General features: G+C 37.7%; 1 protein-coding gene across 6 annotated transcripts in view; it reads right to left on the bottom strand.

The window, feature by feature from the left end:
- Positions 1–21,306, bottom strand: part of Ubr3 (ubiquitin protein ligase E3 component n-recognin 3) — a 127,200-nt gene that overhangs the window by 88,986 nt on the left and 16,908 nt on the right. For 4 of the 6 annotated variants that reach the window (XM_041631408.1, XM_041631410.1, XM_041631411.1 and 1 more), the window contains exons 2-8: positions 18,154–18,293; positions 14,860–15,018; positions 12,632–12,775; positions 12,045–12,094; positions 4,591–4,657; positions 3,158–3,288; positions 1,083–1,311 (exon numbers count right to left, since the gene is read on the bottom strand). In XM_041631408.1, the coding sequence (XP_041487342.1) occupies positions 1,083–1,311; positions 3,158–3,288; positions 4,591–4,657; positions 12,045–12,094; positions 12,632–12,775; positions 14,860–15,018; positions 18,154–18,293 (920 nt within the window). The remainder of the gene's footprint in view (positions 1–1,082; positions 1,312–3,157; positions 3,289–4,590; positions 4,658–12,044; positions 12,095–12,631; positions 12,776–14,859; positions 15,019–18,153; positions 18,294–21,306) is intronic. The other 2 variants (XM_041631409.1, XM_041631413.1) reach the window with 1 other exon arrangement.

The raw sequence follows: 21,306 nt of genomic DNA, 5'->3' as shown, positions 1-21,306 counted from the left end.
TCCGACAATGCAAACTGATGAGCCAGTGTTCTAGGATGTTGGGAATATAGCACTGGCCTCTGGAGGGCCACCATACACTCTGGTATTTACGTTGTTTGCATGAGTTCTCAGGATCTTAACTCTGGCCCTCATGTTTGTGTTCTATGGCAAATGCTTTAACCACTGAGCCATCTCCAAGGCCCACTTGTTTTGAAGTTTAGCACTGAGTCTTTCAGTGGGGTCCTGTCTTTGTACTGGCACAGAATGACAATTCTGACATTAGGAGACATGAAATCCTTCTTGGCACTTCACTTGTTAGTTGTTGAATCAACAGTAAATGACTTAACTTTCAAAGGACTTAAGTTCTCATCTAAAAATAAAGATGCCAAAGGTAATCTCAGAGACTTCAGACACTGAGCTGAGATAACACATTTATATATAGTATTCAACCACAGTCCCTGGTACACAGCAAATAGTCAATGGCATGAATTATTTAAGGGAAGGTAGATTAAGAGGACAGAAAAGAAGAATGGAAAATGTGTGGAAACATTACGTCAAAAAGTAGCAAACACATGGTGGGAATAAAAGATTGCAAAAGTTCTTCCTATAGGTATATAAACAATGAAAGGTTTATTCCAATTCAAAGAAATTTTAAGAATAATTGTATTAAACTACTTAAGGTAGACAGCAACAAATTTATGGGGCGAAAAAAAAGGAGGAAACAAAATAGGAGCTTGGACACTGGGTGGTGGTGGAGCACGCCTTTAATCCCAGCACTCAGGAGGCAGAGGTAGGCAGATCTCTGTGAGTTCGAGGCCAGCCTGGTCTACAGAGCTAGGTCCAGGAAAGCCTCGGCTACACAGAGAAACTTGATCTCAAATAACAACAACAACAATAATAAAGTGTTAACATAAGTTATTTGGAATTGACTAAAAAGGAATTATTTTAACTTTTTCTTTACACTGAACTACAAATACTTGTTTTCCAAACATGCATTATTTTTATAGTATTTTAAAGTTATTTGTAAAGGATACAAAATATGTTCAGACCTTGCTACACAAAAGTTACTAATAATAAACAAATGAATATAATTCTGAGTTTACCTTGCAGTTCACTTTTAATAAGGCAACTTTCCATCATGTATAGCAGCACAGTGACCATAATATCCAGGAGCTGACACTCTTCTGTCACCTGCCTGGCGAGCTCCTCATTGCTGAACAACTGGACACTAATATGCACAATTCTGTTAGACATTGTATCTGATTCATGACTTTTCTTCAGTGTTTTCATAATAAAAGCATAATGCTGAACAAAAGTCTTTGTGAAAGCAACCTGTAAAAATTTAAATAGAAAAAAATCAGTTTAACTGAAATATTCTACATTGCATATTATAATCAGCTTTTAAAGCTGTTAGTGGCTTATGATGCAATGCAAATTAAATAAAAGGTAATTAAATAATTACGATAATTTTAAGTCACAGTTTGCCTTTTTTGGAACATTAGTAAAATGCTTTGATGGTTTTTAAAGTTAATAAACAATTTAACCTATTTAAGTTTTAAAACAATTATAAACTATGGTTTAAGAACATAAAATTTAGCCAGGTGGTGGTGGCGCACTTTTAATCCCTGCACTTGGGAGGCAGAAGCAGGTAGATCTCTGTAAGTTCAAGGCCAGCCTGGTCTACAAGAGCTAGTTCCAGGACAGGACAGTAATGCTCCAAAGCTACAGAGAAACCCTGTGTCAAAAAAAAAAAGAAAAAAGAAAAAGAAAAAAGAACATAAAATTTTACTTAAAATTATACATCAATTTTTCTGGAAAAGTATCTTTAACCAGGTGGTGATGACACACACATTTAATTCCAGGACTCGGGACACAGTCAGTTGGACCTGAATTCGAGGCTAGTCTGGTCTACAGAGTGAATTCCAAGGCAGCCAGCCTACAAGAAAAATCTTGTTCCTTATGCGGGGGGGATGGAGAGGGTGATTATCTTTGTTCTTTAAAATCTGAAATCTTAGGGCTGGAGAGATGGCTCAGCGGTTAAGAGCATTGCCTGCTCTTCCAAAGGTCCTGAGTTCAATTCCCAGCAACCACATGGTGGCTCACAACCATCTGTAATAAGGTCTTGTGCCCTCTTCTGGCCTGCAGACATACACACAGACAGAATATTGTATACATAATAAATAAATAAATATTTAAAAAAAAAATCTGAAATCTTAGCTCGAAGCTAACATCACTAACCAAGAGAGTTGGTGTGATTACTCCACAAGAAATAACTCCCCAGCCCCCCACCCCCGGCTCTGAAAGCTGACCAGCAGCAGTCGGACCCAATGCTCTGCAGTATTAATTACAGTTGGTGTTATTCCCTTTCTATGTCACAAGTACATTTCCTGCTGCACTTTTTACTGTGTATAAAGACATACAAAATAACGCTGCTCAAGAGTTTCTCTCCTAATATGCACAGGGCCATGCAAGCTTTATGGTTTTTATAAACTGTGCTATGTCATTTTGCCATAACCACATCCTTTGGGACTAGAAACTACACCTTCCTATACTTGTATGTGAGTTAGTAACTATTCTCCCATTGACAATGTAACCAGCAACTACTAACCTATGCTAAGTCCATAATCTAAACTCAGTCACCCCATTACATGGTCTCATAGTACCTTGTCATTGTTCTACACAGGACTTGACATTTTACATACTACTTGCTTCCTGAATTATTTTATTATTGTTTATCTCCCATCATTCCCTTCACACCTAGCTCCACTTGGTTAGACCCCAAAACTCACTTGTTTAATAATATTACTCAGGTGGTTTTAGATAAGACTTTAGATTTTATTGTTGTAAAAATCACAGAACAAAGATAATTTTTCAAAAAAGTGATGTGCAATTGTAAGTAAAATTTTATATTCTTAAACCATAGTGTTTTAATTGTCTTAAAACTTAAATTCAAAAATGGCAGTGCTATGGAATTCTGCTGAGTAGTGCTCCTTTGAGGAAGAGCTGGAGTCTGTGGATTCTGGGCAGACTTGAACAAGAGAACAACCAATGCCCTTTTGTGTTATATCCTTGCAGTTATATTATATGAGCCTCGGTTCAGGAATGCATCAAAAGAAAAAGATTTAAGGACATAAAAAAAATGAAACCAAAGTTCCAAAAGGAAGAAATAAATGGATACCTTATATTCTTGATCTGGAAGCATATTGAGTAAGAAAGTTACCATCTTCTGAGGGAACTCATACTTTACTGTCCAAAACAATAGTTCTTCTAAAAAACTTTTATGTTTCAAAACATCCATTATGGATTGATCTGCATAAGAAAAGAGAAAATTTATCACTAATGAAGTTGCTCATCTCATTTAAACTTTATCACACACACCTGACAGAACTTGCAATTCAGGGACCCTTCCAGCCCTGAAATGAACACAACTTCCACGGGACACAAGCAACACAGTTCATCCTAACACTTAATATAAAGCAGCTATTCAAAATTAAGTATTATTTGTCTTTCTGGTTTTTTTGTTTGGTTTGGTTTGGTTTTGGTTTCTCTATGTAAACAGTCCTTGCTGTCCTGGAACTCGCTCTGTATACCAGGTTGGCCTCAAACTCAGAGATCCACCTGCCTCTGCCTCCTGAGCACTGGGATTACAGACGTGGGCCACCACACTGAGATATAGTACTTGTTCTTAAATATAGCCCTCTATCTAAAATTTCACTGCTTCAAATTTTAGACTTGACATTACTAATCCAAAACGTGAAATGCTACAAAATCTGAAATTGAGGACATAAATAGAAAACTCTCTATGAGAAAATTTCAAAGTTTTTCAAAATTTAAAAAGCATGGTAGCAATAGTAGCAAAAGCCCTTTTTTTTTCCAGCATTAGGGAGGAGGGGAGGAAGGTGGCTCTTTGTGAGTTCAAGGTCAGTTTGAACTTACACAGACCTCAAGGACAACCAAGATCCTATCTCAAATGACCAAAAAAAAAAAAAAAAAAAAAAAAAAAAAAGCTCAGCAGTTAGAAGCACTGACTGTCCTCCCAAAGAGGCAGGTTCAATCCCCAACCCCCCATGGCAATTAACAACTGTCTGTAACTGCAGTTTCAAGGGGTCCTATGCCCTCCTTCTTCTCGCCTAAGCAAGCACTATGCACACACATACACAGAAAATAATAAAAAAAAATTAAAACCCTAAAACCAGAAACTGCCCCCAAGTTTTCAGAACTGCCATTTCCTAAAAAGAATAATGTCATGGTACAAATTTAAAACAATCTAAAGCTAAAACTAAATAATGAAAACATAAAATTTAAAGTTAACTACACTTTAAATTTATTTAAGTTTAAATAAACCCAGGGTCTTGAGTCTCACTATGTAGCTGGGATTCCTAAAGATTAAGTGTTTTGCTTGTTTGTTTTTTTTATTATTTTTAAAGAAAAAAACAGAATATAACCAGGTGTAGCGGCACACAGCTGTCATCAATAAAATTTAAGAGGCTAAGTCAAAAAGATTGTTGAGTTTACCAACAACTAGATTGACACAGTAGTCTAGATTAGAGTAAAACCCTATCTCAAAAAAAAAAAAAAAAGGAAAAGAAAAAGGGGGCAAAATATAAATACCTTTGGTTCCACTGCTTAGCTTTACTCTCTTTCTCTTGCCCAAGCCTTGACTCCCATCCTGGTCCTCCTGGAAGAAACAAAGTCAACATTACCCATAGCCATGCTCATAAATGTATGTTTTATATAAATGTAACATACAGCTAAGGAAATAAATAAATAAATGTAACATATACACTCTTACATGCTACTGACCAACATAATTCACTTCTATGTAACTACAAGTGTTTTAATGCAACTTTATTGAAATTCATAGTAAAATATCCTTACTATTAAAACGCAAATATCTGTAATCTGTACCTATACAGAAAGACTCTTAAGCATTCCAAAATGCTAAAAGAAAAATTTTGTAAGATTATACACATAACATTAAGACACAAGGAAGCTAAAGGAATAATGGAATTTACCATAAGCAGGAAGAAAAAGACAGAACAAAGCAAACAGGAAAGACTTCATAGAGTATGCCACAAAATGGGCTCAGAAATTCAAATTAAAGACCAGAGAGATGGTTCAGTGGATAGAGTCACTTTCTATCAAGACTGACACATTGAGTTTGATCTTCAGGACCCACATGATAGGAGAGAACCTAATCCAGTAATTTGACCTCTGATCTCCACAGACACACCCTGGCATGTGCACCACCTTGCATACACACACACACACACACACACACACACATATATAATGTTGTGTAAATTAATATATATAGTATTGTGTGTAAATTAATGTGATACTATTTTTTAAAAAAAAATAAAATTCCAATATTGAGGACTTTGTTCAGTTGGTAGAGAATTGCCTACCATGAACAACACCCTAAATTCAATCCCTCCCACCACATAAACTAAGCGTGGTGGCACATAAAATCAGCCTTGGGAGGTAGAGGCAGAGGGACCACGACTTCAAGGTTATCTTTGGCAACAAAACAAATTCGAGGCTTGTTGCGGGAGGTCCTCCCACTCCTCCAGCCAATAGCCGCTGAGATACCAGCCCATTGGGGCATGGTCTCTCTCCCTTTAAAAAAGCGGCCACTTCCCTCTCTCTCTCTCTCTCTCTTCACTTCCTGCTCCACCGGCGTGACTCCCTTCCTGGTTGCGTAGAGGGTTGTTGCCTGGGACAGTGATCTGTAAGTTTTTTCCCCTTTAAATAAATACCACCCTATTAATCATAATTCCAAACTGGTGTGGCATTGTTTGTGACTTACGCCTTCAGAGGCTAACCTAGGATACAAGAGACACCGTCTCAAAAACTAAGAAGAGGGGGAGAGCTGGGTGGTGGTGGTACATGCCTTTAATCCCAGCACTCTGGAGACAGAGAAGTGGTTAAAAAAAAAAAAAAGGAGGAGGAGGAGGAAGAGGAGAGGAGGAGAAAGTAAGGAAGGAAAGAAAGGCAAAAGAAAGGAGGGGCTGAGGAGATAACTGAGTGGTTTAAGTGTTCACCATATATGAGGACCAACCAGAGTTCAGATACCCATTTACTATGTAAATGCCAAATGGATGTGTAGCCTGCTGTAATTCCAACTTTCTGGTGTAGGAGACAGAATTCTTAGAACAAGCTGGCTATCAAGACTAAACTCATTTAACATGGAAACCCTGAATAAGGTGGGAGAATGATGGAAAATGATCCCACTATCAAATTCAAGCACAGGTACATGCACACATGTACCCCACATGTGCATGCCACAAGCGCGCACCCACATACACACACACACAAATATGTACACACGTGCATGAGCACACATACTATACTATGTTTTGCCAATTTGACATAAACTAGAGTTTTCTGGGAAGTAATATCAATTGAAGAATTGCCTCTATCAGACTAATCTGTAGGCAACTCTGCAGGGTATTTTCTTTTTTTTTTTTTTTTGTTTTTTGTTTTTTGTTTTTCGAGATAGGGTTTCTCTGTGGCTTTGGAGCCTGTCCTGGAACTAGCTCTGTAGACCAGGCTGGTCTCGAACTCACAGAGATCCGCCTGCCTCTGCCTCCCGAGTGCTGGGATTGCAGGGTATTTTCTTAATGACTGATATGGCAGTGCCCACTGGGGACAGTGCCATGCCTTGGGCAGGTAGTCCTGCATTGTATACAAACAGCAGTTAAGCAACCCATGTGGATCAAAGCTAGGAATCAGCATTCCTCCATGGTCTCTGCTTCAGTTCCTGCTCTGGCTTCCTTCAATGACTGTGATCAGAATGTGTCAGCCAAATAAACTATTTCCTCTCCTAACTTTGTGATAATTGTGTTTATCACAGGACAGAAAGCAAACCAAGACATATGCACAGCACACATACAAAAAGGGAAAAGGGAGGGATCGAATTCTGAAATAAGCATAACATACTAGAAGCTGAAAAGGCCTAGCCTTTAGAACACTTTGTTTCATTGCTCTAAGAATAGGGCAATTAAAATGTAGCTGTTCTCTTCTCATCCTATCACCGTTTACTTATAATTTGTTGGATTAGCAGACAAAAATAATGAAAGGGCAGACTTGCTAATCTGTGGGTCTGCAGAGTAAAAGTGTAGGAATTCCTATCATCAGGCCTCATTAAATTTCAATATGAACACTAAAGCAAATTTGCTATGGTACTTACAGCTTCCAGATACTAAAACAGTAAAAGAAAAAGGAAAGAAGAAAGGAGGTGGGGGCAGAAGGTTTTAAAAGCCTTAGTGAAATTTCCAAATGGCAAAAGTGAGTTATGGGGCTGGAGAGATGGCTCAGTGGTTAAGAGCATTGCCTGCTCTTCCAAAGGTCCTGAGTTCAATTCCCAGCAACCACATGGTGGCTCACAACCATCTGTAAAGACGTCTGGCGCCCTCTTCTGGCCTTCAGGCATACAGACAGAATATTGTATACATAATAAATAAATAAATATTTAAAAAAAAAAAGAAAAAGTGAGTCATTGAAAAAGCTCTACATCTAGGCACCACACTCTATCTCATCCTTTCATCAATTTCCTCCTTAATGTGCATATTCTGTTCTTTACTGAGTTATTAAAATCATTTTAATAATATATGCAAAAAATGTTTTTGAAAAAGGTACAATACAAATTCAAAATATGCCATTAGCTTTGTGAGTAGGAGGAAATGCTTCTTTTTCTCTCTAAATGAATCACAATACAACTCAACACATTGTGTGCTTATAAAGTAGTTCCCAGTGGTATTTTTTTCATGTAAGCCAATGGTCTTAACACAATATTTACCATTTAAAAAAAAAGAATCAACCAAAATTTTTTTTTTATTGTGAGATGAGGGGAGGGAAGGAGAACTGGGATTGATATGTGAATTTTTTTTATTTATTTATTTATTATGTATACAATATTCTGTCTGTATGCCTGAAGGCCAGAAGAGGGCGCCAGACCTCTTTACAGATGGTTGTGAGCCACCATGTGGTTGCCGGGAATTGAACTCAGGACCCCTGGAAGAGCAGGCAATGCTCTTAACCACTGAGCCATCTCTCCAGCCCCCAAAATTTTTTTAAAAAGAAACAAAAGCAGAAATAAAATAGGACACACAAGTTCAAAAGATCAGCAGAAAGTTAGTAGTAACATAACTTTGCTGCTCATTAAATTTTAAAATGTTTGCTATGGAGAATACCACCAACTTCTAGTATATTCCCTTTTACTTTAGAACGGTAAAAACCAACTCTCTAAGCCAGGTGTGGTGGCTCATGCCTATAATTCCAGCAACTGGAAGTGCTGTGAGTCCAGCCCATCTGCACTCCACAATAAGTCTAAGCCAGCCTGACCTACAAAGTAAGATCTTGTCTTAAAAAGAAAAAAAAAGTTAGTCACGGTGGTGCATACCTTTAAATCAGCATTCAAGAGGCAGGGACAGGCAGATCTCAGTAAGTTCCCAGGCCAGCCCAATATACATAGTTTCAAGACAGCCAGGGCTAAACAGAGTGACCCTGTGTTCTGGGATAGCTTAATGTCAACTTGACACAAGCTGAAGTCATTGGAGAGGAGGGAACCTCAGTTAAGAAAATGCCTCCATAAAAACTGGGCTGCAGACAAGTAAGACATTTTCTTGAGTAATAATCGATGAAGAAGGGCTGAGGCAATTATGAGTGGTACCAATCCTGGGCTGGTGGGTCCTGGGTTCTTTAAGAAAACAGGCTGAGCAAGTCATGGGGAGTAAGCCAGTAAGCAGCACTCCTCCATGGCCTCTGCATCAGATCCTGCCTCCAGGTTCCTGCTGTATTTGAGTTCCTGTCCTGACTTTCTTTGATGATGAACAGTGATGTAGAAGTGTAAGGTAAAGGTAAATAAACCCTTTCCTCCCTCTTTTTTTTTTTGAGATGCTTCTACCTCCAGAGTCCTGGGATTAAAGGTGTGCATTACCACCGCCCAGCTTTCATCACAGTGTTTCATCATAGTGATAGAAACCCTAAGTCACCCTGTCCCAAAAGAGAGAGCTAGGAATGGTGGGGTTTGTGTACCATGTCAGGAGGCAGGCACAGGCATATCTGAGTTCAAGGTTATTATGGTCTATATAGCAAGTTACAGGACAGCTAAGATTACATAGTGAAACCCTCTCTTTAAAAGGGGGGGCAGGGTAGGGATAGGGAGGGATACAATGAGAGATAGCAACCATTTATGAGTGCTTGTTGTTCTTGCAGAGGAATGGACTTCAGTTCCTGGTATTTCTAATGGGAGGCTCATAACTACTTGTAACTACAACTCTAGAGTATCCAACACACACCTTCTCTGGTTTCCACGAGACCCACACACACATGCACACACATAAATAATAATAAATATTTTTAAGTGCCCACCCAAAATACCTTTCAATCTTAAATATAACTTTCATTTCTTGATGTATAATAAATTATACATAAAATTTTATTAAAACTCTTCGATAGTCATTACTAGCTATAATAATATACATATATTATAATATATGAATATAATAATATTCATAATATTCATATGCACAGTGATTGTCAAAAGATGGGTACCAACTACTGGAATGCTATTTAACTATCGAATATTAAGAGAACTCAGAAAAAGAATGGCTAATGGCACACTGTGACTATGGAAGATACAAAACACATATATAAATTCCTTAACATTTCTCTCATCTAAAGGTAGGATCCTATTTCTATCCTAAGCAACAAACTTGTACCTAAAAGCAGACAAAAAAAAAAAAAAAAAAACACACACACACACTTCCAAGCTAGCTCAGAAATGGCTCTGTAGGGCCTGCTCACAATGTTAAGTCAGTCCACCATTAAAGTCCAACTTGAGATTGCCTTGACAGAGAACCCACAACCTGATCAACAACCAGAGCTCCCTCAATTGTGAAACCTGTGACTAAGCCATCTTAGATTGCCATCCAACTTTGACCTTCATTATTAAAGCCATAAACCTTTCAGACAGATTTGCTCCACAATAACAACTACCCCATCAGCAACAATGGTTTCTACAGTAGCAACAGGAGTGAACAATGGCCTATCCACTTTATGGTAAGAATACCAGATCAAGCAGACAAGAGACTTGATGTCTAATTTCAACTCCACCACTGACTACATAAAATTCACTACCCTGAGTGAGTCGGTTAATTCTCAGGAATTCAGTTACAACAGCCTCACACAATGAACTCTCAGGTACTTTTTAGCTAAAGCATTCATAACTTTATAATCCTTTAATTGCCTCCTCTTTTTCATTTGTTTTTGCTATATCATATGACTTTCATACTGTCAATATCTCAAAATACAACTAAAATCACAAAATAAAGATAATAGGCATGTGATATGTATATATATATATGTATCAATAAAACACAAAAAAATACAATTTTATATAAAAATTAGCACCATCTTCAAATAGTAATTTCCCTGAAATAACCACTAAAATCTTTCAGTGACTAGTCATAGGTAATGGTAGTCTTTATACTTTTTAGGATGAATTGTATGCCACCCTGGGAAACATGAAAAATTAACTGTCCGCATGCCAGAAAAGGCTCACAACCACCCATAACAAGATCTGATGTACTTTTCTGACATGCAGGCAGACACACAGACAGAACACTGTATACTAAATAAATAAATCTTTTGGGAAAAAAGGGGGGGGGGTACTCTCTCTCAAAGGGTGTCATTCCAGCATGCAGCCAGAAGACACTGTGTCATTGCAGATGGAATTCTAAGAGTTTAAAGCAAAGTTACTTCTTTCCTCGTTAGAGGATAAAGCGCCTCTTTCAAAAGCTGGCTTTCTACATGCCCAGAATTAAATTCAACTCGGGAAAATAAAGTAGAATTGCCAGGAGCAGGAGAGGAGAGAAAAGCTGGTAGAAGGAACGAGGGAAACGACAAGTGATTGTAATGATTGCACATTTGTAAAAACGTCTTATGAAACCTACTTTGGGTTCACTAACTAGAAAAAAAAATTAATACAAATATTTTCTTTATTTTTTTTAACCCAGAATGGCCTTAAACTCAATCTACCTGCATTAATCTTGTCAACACTAGGAACAGACATATGTTACCATGCTGGCTTCAGGGGTGTGTGTGTGCGTGTGTGTGTACATGTATGTATGCATATGTACTAGGTACTGAAGATGAAACCTGGAGCCTTCAAATATTGGGCAAGCAGTCTACTCCTCAACAACACCTTCAGTCCCTTGTTTTGTTTTGTCTTGTCTTGTTACTATGTGAGACAAGGTCTCAAGGAACCCAGACAGACTAATCTTAAATTCATATATCCCAGGCTGGTCTCAAACTTGAGATGTAGCTAAGGATGACTCTAAATTGAACCTCCTGCCTCCACCTTCAAATGATGGGATCACAGGCATGAGCCACCACAACAGGTTTTACGTACGACTCTGCCTCCCTCCCATGTGCTAGGATTACAGTGATGTGCCTCCTTGCCCAGCTACCTAAGTAAATGCTTTAAATTTTTCATTCTACATATGAAAAGTAACAATCTATTGTAATCCTTTGTCCTGTCACAAAGTAACTGTGATCCCAGAGCTACTCTTGAGCTTCAGAATGTATCTAGATGCATAAGGAACTTACACTAAATAACAACCATAAACCTTTGTTGTTGTTGTTGTTGTTTTCATAAATCCTACCTTAATTTTAAGTTAATTTTGAGTTGGGGGAGCCAGATGTATGCGTGTTATGTGCAAGTGTGTGCTCCTGCCTGTACTTCCAAAGGCCAGAATCAACAATGGGTACCTGCCTCTATCAATTTCTTCTATATTTTTTGGGAGAGGAGCTCTCACTGAACCTGGAACTCTCCATTTTGCCTACGCTGGTGGGTCACCTCCTGTCCCTCTCTCCAATTCCTAGCACTAGGGTTACAGGTACAAGCACACACCTGGCTTGGGTGCTTAAATCCAAACTCAGGCCTTCATGCTTGCACTGTGAACACTCTGTCCACCGAGTAGTCTACCCACCCCCAAACTACAAATCTTTATAGCTAACTTAGAATTCTATTTCTAAAATGTTTTAAAATGTAAACTCACCTCATCTGAAGACTCAACCTGTCCCAGTGCTCCCGGAGCACCTGCGAGACCTTAAGGTGGAAGAAAAAGAGGTTGGCTATCTTGAAAATTATTCTGAGATATGAAAATATCAGAACTTTCCGTGAGGGAAACACCACATTCTAAACATTACCTTGGCAGGGTTCAAGGATAACTTTAAAGTGTTATCTAATAGGCTGGTACTTCAATAGAAAAATCCCAGTGAAATCCTAAATTTAATAGCCACAAGTGGTGCTTGCTTTTCAGGTCTGAGCCATGACTGCTAAACACTAAGCTGGTAACGTCTAAGTAGCAACTACTGCACTTCTCTCACACCTCAGAGCCACAGCACTAAACACTCAACAACTCGCATTTAAGGAAAGCAAAAAAGTAAAGATTCTTCATGGTCTGGATGTTCCCCCACCCCTTCAGCAGAAAGGAAAGGCCAATCAATTATTTCTTGATTCTAATATAAAGAACGATACTGTTAAAGCTCAAAATAAATTTGTTCAATCATGAGAAAAGTTTGAGGAGCTTTCTGTTTTAATAAAATAATGTCACTACGGTTCAAATTAAATATTTAGACAAACCTTGAACTAACAGAGTGCTAGTACCAGCAGATGGCTCCTGCATCCCATATACAAGCTTATCCTCAGGATATGTGAGTCCAGAGCTCTTCAAAGCTATAAGGTACTTCTCATGGCTTTTCTTTGCACAAGCATTTTCTCCAAGACCTAATATTTAAAATAAAGTTAGAGTCAGAAGAAAATATTCCACTCAAAATCTAAATAGTCATCCTGTGAATATACATGACTAAATATTTTAATGGAAGAGGAAACTTCAACAAACATAAAATTTGTTTCATATAATATTTTGTGCTTATGCTTGGCATTGACAATTCCAGAATGAGCAACAGGAATGAAATACTGCTATAAATCAGTGGTAAAGAAAGGCAAAAGAAAATGCTACAATGACAATTGCTAAGCAGACTTCTGCAGGTGACCTGAGCATCTGTGGCGTTAGGACACCAACCATGCAAGACTTATCCAGAGAAGAGTGCTCAGAAAGGCTTTCCTGAGGAGATAAAGCTTCAGTAGAAATTTTCAAATATTGCAAACAAAATTACATTTGATTCTTATTTTTTCCAATCTTACCACATTTAAGAAACCAAAAGTATAATGTATAGCCAGGCGGTAGCACATGCCTTTAATCCTAGCACTTGGGAGGCAGAGGTAGGCAGATCTCTGAGTTTGAGGCCAGCCAGGACTACAAAGTGAGTTCCAGGACAGCCAAGGCTACAAAGAGAAAATGTCTTGAAAAATGAAAAACAAAAAGAGAAACCCTACATGAAGGAAGGAAGGAAGGAAGGAAGGAAGGAAGGAAGGAAGGGAGAAAGGAAAAAACAAAAAGTATAAATTATATTGAAGCACCACTAAACAATTTCTCTCCATAAGTATGAAAACATCATTTAGGTTCCACAGTTCATCTTGGAACTTTCATTCAGGCATTTCAATTTACTAATTATTGCTGGTTTTCTTCTTGTTTTTTTAATATATTATGGAAAATGAAAAAGTAGTGAAAGAAATGAGTAGTAATTCAGAGTTCTTTTTTTTTTTCTTTTTCTTTTTTTTTTATTTTTTTGAGACAGGGTTTCTCTGTGATTTTGGAGCCTGTCCTGGAACTAGCTCTTGTAGACCAGGCTGGCCTCAAACTCACAGAGATCCGCCTGCCTCTGCCTCCCGAGTCCTGGGATTAAAGGCGTGCACCACCACCACACGGCTAATTCAGAGTTCTTAAGGAAAACTTATTCCCTATATAAAAGTTTAATTCCATGGCATTTGCCAACTCTTTGTGGTTTGTGTCTTACTTGAGCTCTGAACACTGCTTACTATGTAATCACACAGGAGTTCAGTGTGTTGAACTTAAAGCCTAGTTCTTCAACTCTAGTTCCGGGAGATCTGATGACCTCCACAGATGCCAGGCATGCAAGTGGTTCACATACACACATGCAAGTGAAATACTCACACATATAAAGTAAGAAAATCTAAAAAGGAAAAAACAAAAAAAGGCCTAGGGTAGTATCACAGTGAATATTCACTAGTTCTCCAAAACTCTGCCCATCACTCCTTGGTATTCTGCCCCCAAAATTCCAGTTTCCACCAGCTTCAGCAGACCAATATGATGATCAGTTTGTGTATCTTTTTAACTCAGCAGGACCACCATGATCTGCTTCAGGGCCATCGTGTACAGTCAGGAAGTCTCCCAGAACAATCATGAGCCTCACACTATTCCTTTTCCCAAGAGTCTACAGTGTGTACTACCTTTTTTGCTATACTTTCAAAAGTTGCCTCGTCTTTTGTCCTGTTGCATGTTACTTATGACAAACACTAGAACATCTTCCTGGCATCTAACCCCTTTACCACCCAATTCCATGACTTCTGCTGTGAGATTTTACTTTGAATAAACATTGCCTTCTTAGTGAGGTGTTAGCATGTCCCCACCCCAACAACAAGGAATGGATATTCTAGTCTGGGGAGCAGGTAAGGCACTGTCAGCGACCAGCAACCTGAGCTCAACTCTCTCAAGTGTCATCAGACCTAATGAAGACACTGGTTGCTCCAGTAGGAATTAGTTGAGAAGTCTTTAAAAGGCCACGTAATTTTTCTGAAGTTCAGTTTCTTCATCTATAAGTATCCTTAATAATTTCAAGCTTTAGAAGTCTATGAAAAATATTAACTTCACTTTTAAATTCTAAAAGATGCTACTTTTTATTACAACAAATAAGTAGATTGTAAACTTCTCCTACCGTTTCACTTACCAGAAGTCAGATCTTTGTAGTTTTGCTGGTTTGTTAACACCTGAGTAAGAACAGACCTCATTGCTCCTCCCATTTTAGTCAGGTCTTCTAAAAAGGAAATTTGAGGCTCCAAAAGCTGCAGGACTTTGTTAAGATCTTTTTCTGATGGCACATCAGCTGCTAAAAAGAAAGAGTTTTTTTATGACACATATGTTATATACGTGTATGTATATATATTTACATAATTATATAATTAAGAATAATTTAAAAAGCTGGACCATGGTGGCACACGCCTTTAATCACAACACTCAGGAGGCAGGAGGCAGGCGGATCTCTGTGAGTTCGAAGCCATCCTGGTCTATAAGAGTTAGTTCCAGAATGGGTTCCAAAGTTCCCAGTGACTTACATGGGAACACAGGAGATGTATAACTGATACTTGCTTTAGTTTCCAGGGGCTCTGACATCTAATAGACATTTTAGGGGTAGAGAAAAAGAACCCAGGGGCTGGAGAGATGGCTCGGTGGTTAAGAGCACTGCCTGCTCTTCCAAAGGTCCTGAGTTCAATTTCCAGCAACCACATGGTGGCTCACAACCATCTGTAATGAGGTCTGGTGCCCTCATCTGGCCTGCAGGCATATATGCAGACAGACTACTGAGAATACTGTATACATAATAAATAAATAAATCTTTAAAAAAAAAAAAGAAAGAAAGAAAAGAAAAAGAACCCAAAGCAACTATGAATCCACAAGATTTCTGTGAATCCATGAGTTTCTATGATCTTGAATTTATAGTGTGGTCACAAATAAACACAGCTTTTGGGGTTTTTGTTTAGGTTTTTGGGAGGGTTTTTTTTTTCTTTTTTTTTTTTGATTGTTTGTCTAAGAAATTAATGTTAAGCAAGAGAAAAAAACTTAATGAATGTATGTTCATGAAACTCATCCTTAGATAAAAATGCTTCCACTAGTTTCTTCATATTTTCAGATTAAAACAAAAACAAAAAGGGGCTGGGCGGTGGTGGCACATGCCTTTAATCCCAGCAATTGGGAGGCAGAGCCAGACGGATCTAGCTCCATCAGTTAAAGGCCAGCATGGTCTACAGAGCTAGTTCCAGGACAGCTAGGGCTGTTATACAGAGAAACCCAGTCTCCAAAAACCACAAAAAGAGAGAGAGAGAGAGAGAGAGAAAGAGAGAGAATAATAATGAAGTAAAAAGCCAGGTGTGGTAGCACACACCTTTAGTCCCAACACTCTGAAGGCAGAGGCAGATAATCTCTGAGTTCAAGACCAGCCTGGTCTACACAGAGAGCCAGGTGAGCCAAACTACATAGTGAGACCTAGTCTCTAAATAAATAAATAAATAAATAATCAGATAACAGTAGCATATAACTATCATGGATACACAGTGTACTTGAGTTACCTACCTTTTTAACACTGAATCTTACCGAAGGAAAAGTAAGATACTTTTGTGTGAATATTCTTTAAAGTAATTGTAAATTTTTAAATTCTCACAAAAAAATGTTTTATTATTTTTTAAAAATAGAATGCCTGTGATACAAAATGCAAATTTCCAAAAAGCTTAGCAAGTTCACGAGAAATAATGCAGAAAACAACTTTGAAAATAGTTCATCTAGTATCTGCAGTTCCTCACTCTGAAGAGACAGCAGTCTGGGACTAAATCAAAGCAATATTTTTCTTTAAGATATATATTCTGAGAAAAGTACTTCCAAAATAATTCTATGTTGTTGCTTAAAACACAATTAAGGGAATGTAATGGCTTGCTCACAACAGAGATGCTCAGGAATGGTAAGCAAATTATAAAACACCCATGGTGATGTACACCTTGCAATCCCAGCCCCCAGGAGACAGCAGCAAAGGAGAACCACAAATCTGAGATCAGTCTACACAGTGAGCTTCCAGACAGACAGAAATACAGAGCAAGATCCACCTCAAAAAAGTAAAAATAAAATAAAAATAAACAGATCTACTATTCCTATTTAAGAATAAGGCTAGAAGATAGAAATGTATGTCATATCCTAGCCTCAAACTGAATATAAGATTTACAAATTAAATTGTTTAAAACATAGAAAAATAATATAAAAAGTGGTACCACAGGATAAAAAGTCACTATCGTTAGAACTGCAGAAGACATTATAAAAAGCTAATAAATTTTTTCTATCCACTATCATCTCTAATTCATGTCTTACAACGAACTCTAATATGTGCCTAAATCAACCATTTAAAGCACATTACTCAAGATTATGACAAAGTGTAAGTTGAGTGTTTTTCCTCTTTTTAAGCACTAACTTAATGCACACTTAGCACTGATACAGTAATATGAAAGCAAACAATTTCAGTCTATCATAAGTTGTTATATAAAATATCTCAGGGAGGAAAACAATAGCAATTTATTATCTAAAAATGTATCAAATTCAAACATTTCTCAACTATATAATTTTGCTCAATCATAATATAATTGCAAATCACTATTTAGAGGCAAAAGTACCAAACTATGCCTCCTATAATGTATCTATAAAGTTGTACACACCATTATTTTTCTATTTTTCATAGTCATTACTTTAAAAATGTTAAGCAAAGGAGCATAAGGCATAGCAAAAGACAGTGCAGAAAGGGGAAAGGTTACTTACGATAAAATATAATGTAAAAAATGCCATCATGAAGCCCTTTATTTTATATACTATATTTAATTTTTTGTAAGTATTGAAAATGTTTAAATAAATCTGGGCAGTGGTGGTGCACATCTTTAATCCTAACACTCGGGAGGTAGAGGCAGATGAATTTCTGATCTACAGAACAAGCTCCAGTATAGTCAGGGTGGTTACATGGGAGAAACCCTGTCTCAAAAAAGCAGCAACAAAACATTAAAAACGAGTGCTATCTTGGGATAGAGAAATGGCTCAGTGGTTCAAAGCATGTGCTGCTCCTACAGAGAACCTGAGTTCAATTCTCAGCAACCACATCTGAAGGCTTACAGTTGTCTAAAACTTAAGCTTTAAGAGATCTGACACCTCCGGCCTCCCTAGGCACCTGCACTCACATGCACTAAAACACACAAAGACCACACACACAAATACACACAATGTTAAAAATATAAATATAAAAGCGGATCTCTGTGAGTTCGAGACCAGCCTGGTCTACAAGAGCTAGTTCCAGGACAGGCTCCAAAACCACAGAGAAACCCTGTCTCGAGAAAAAAAAAAAAAAATTTAATCGTTATATATTTTCACTTTATTATTAGTGCTAAAATTCTATGATGTGATCATTTAAGAATATTTCAATGAACATATTAAAACATACCTGGTTCATTATAGCCTTCTCTCAAGTACTGAATAAGACAAAAAATAAATCTTGGAAGAACAAATTCAGACATCATCAATAAGTCTTTGGGGACACAGGGAATATTTGAACTTGATTTAATCTGATGTCTTCTGCAAAACCTGTAATGGGGAAAAAAAGAACTGAGAAAAAGGGAAAAATAACAATGTCTAGCCAGGCAAAATTCTTACTTCTATTTATAATATTAATAAAAAATACAAGCAAATATTAAAGCCAGAATAATTCTTCTTTGTGATTTTTAAAGCACCAAGCTAAACGAATACAGCTTTAGTAGGCCTTTAAATTAAAAGTGGCACCCAAAGAGACTCTGAGAAAGACCATAACAGCCATTTCCCAAACGGAACACAAAAAGAAAATCACCATAGTTTTACATTTCTGACTGTAATATATTACTTCCAAGAGCTATTTTATTATTTCCATGCTTTATAAACCTGTAAGTAAGTATGCACTCGGGAGGCAGAGGCAGACAGATCTCTTTGAATTCGAGACTAGCCTGGTCTACAAAGCAAGTTCCAGGACAGCCAGGGCTGTTACACAAAGAAATCCTGCCTCAAAAAACATAAAGTAAAATATATATATATATATATATATATATATATATATATATATATATAAACCTATAAAGCACAACTTGGTAGTTATTTGAAGTATTTACATTTTCCATTCCTACCTCAGTGAATTAATCAGTGATATAAGTAATTGAAGTTTATTTTAGAAGTTTATATGACTAACACAGCATAACAACCCAATATAGTGAAAAAAACTTTAAAGATTTTTGGTTGGTTGGTTATTGTTTTTGTTTTGCTTTTCAAGACAGGGTTTTACTGTGTAGCCCTGGCTGTCCTGGAACTCACTCTGTCGACCAAGCTAGCCTCGAACTCACAGAGATCCACCTGCCTTTCTCTCCTAAGTGCTGGGATTAAAGGCATGCGCCACCACCATGCAGCTGACTTACAAGATTTTTATATCAACTGCATATGTGTACACAAGAGTACAGGTGCCCGCAGAAGCCAAAGGCATCAGATCCCCTGAAGCCTGAGTTGCAGCAGTTTGTGAGCATCCAATGTGGGTGCTAAAAACCAAACTGGCATCCTTTGCAAAAACAAGGTGAACTCTTAGCTGCGAGTTCTCTCTACCCCATGTAACAAACTCTTTTAGGTCAAAATTGATTACTAAACACAGAAAATAAATTCTATCCCTAACAACACAAAATATATACCATTAACATTAAAAATTATATACAAAAAGTCTGAAATAAAATAATATTCTTTATTATCTTGGAGTATAGAAAGTCTATCTGGTAAGATTTAGCTTCTATACAGAGTAACTGGAAAAATACAATATGTAAAGCAGATAATTACTATAATTAAAAACTCTTTAAAATGGAAAAAAGAAAACAATAGAAAAATCAGGACATGATATCAAAATTAGCAAAAGAAGTACTTTTTAGTAAATATATAAAAGGTGCTCTGGTTCTCTAACAAAGTAATTTTCAAACAAAAAAACAGTAATGTGGAAATTATTTTGCAGTATCTGCTAGATTTTGTTATGCTCTAATAGTCCTCTCTCCCTGTCTCCCTCTCTTTCCCTCCTCCCCTCTCCTTCTTGCCCTCTCTCCCTCTCCCTCTCCCTCCCTCTCCCCCTCTCTCTCAGTCTGTTTCTCTCTCCCTCTCCATCTCTGACCCACTTATTTGTTAAGAGAAAGCTTAAGGGAAAACACCCCACTAAGGAATTAAACTATAACCATACCAATCTTGGTATTCTGGAGTAAAAGAAGGGGCATTGCAATGCATATGAAGCGCACAGCATGAACACAGAAAGTAAAGTGACCAGCACCAACCTCAAGGGCCAACTCCTTATGAGAAGTATGCAAAATGAAGGAACTAGTTAAATGACACCTCAAGAAAACAGACAAACTTAGAATAGGACATTATACATAGGAAAATTGGTTTCAGTTTCTCTGCAAGCTGTCGGTGTCAGAGGGATCAAGCAGGTAAAAAGGCTACTCTAGTCTAAGGGGTTTGTTTGAGAGATCAAGTAATCAGATAAAATGTGTGAACAGCCAAGGTGATCTGATCAACTACTGCACACTAATTCACTACAGTGAATTTTATTAGATGACAATGGCATTGTGATCCTAGAATATGTTCATGGATATTTAATGACAAAGAAATTATTTGGGGGAGACATTCCTTTTAGCATGTGTAGATATCCCCATGTAGGATGAATGTTCTACGGTCTCTCACTCTCTGCATAATGTCTAGCTATGGCCTCTCTATTTGTTCCCAGCTGCTGCAGGAGGCAGCTTCTCTAACGATGGTAAAGCAAGGCACTGTTTTATAGATATTCCATCAGATTCCTCCCAGAGCTCCGGAACCCTGTGGACGTGGAAGTGAAAAGAGCATAAAAGTCAGAAAGGGTGGAAGACACCAAGAAAACAAGACTTCCTAAATCAGCCAATGTACATATGGGCTCAGAGAGACCGAGCCAGCATGCACAGGGCCTGCATGGGTCTGCACCAGATGGGGTCCTAGAACTAAAAGGAGAAGTGGAGGCATGCCCAACCCAGAAGCTGTTTCCAATTGATAGCCACTTGCAAATAAAATTTTAGTTCTCTCCAAGGGACTCTCACTAAGAAACAAACCTACTCCTGAGGGTGGATTGCACGCCCAGCAGTAGATGTCAACAGAAATCAAACTCAACGGCCTCTTTGGAATCTTGTCTCATAATGGCAGTTCCCCTACACTTTTTTCTTCTTTTTATTCTACAGTTCTTTGAGTCAACATTAAAGCACCTAGTCTAGTGTTTTTATGGGATTTCTGAGTATCTCTATATCTGTATCTGTTTCTTGTGCCTTTTCTTGAGTTCTTTGCCTTCTCTTTGTTTATTTTGTCATATTCCAATGAGTTAGTTTTTGTTCTATCTTATTTTATTTTACTATTAGCCCTTAAAAGCCTGTTTGCTTTCTTTTTTAAAAAAATATTTATTTATTTATTTGTTATGTATACAATATTCTGTCTGTGTGTATGTCTGCAGGCCAGAAGAGGGCACCAGACCTCATTACAGATGGTTGTGAACCACCATGTGGTTGCTGGGAATTGAACTCAGGACCTT

The sequence above is a fragment of the Microtus oregoni genome, unplaced genomic scaffold (assembly GCF_018167655.1).
Source record: "Microtus oregoni isolate MIOR12 unplaced genomic scaffold, Mior012 000037F_ref0000500, whole genome shotgun sequence".
NCBI classification, from domain to species: Eukaryota; Metazoa; Chordata; class Mammalia; order Rodentia; family Cricetidae; genus Microtus; species Microtus oregoni.
The sequence above is the reverse complement of the archived record's forward strand: the minus strand, read 5'-3'. Positions and strand labels throughout refer to the sequence as shown.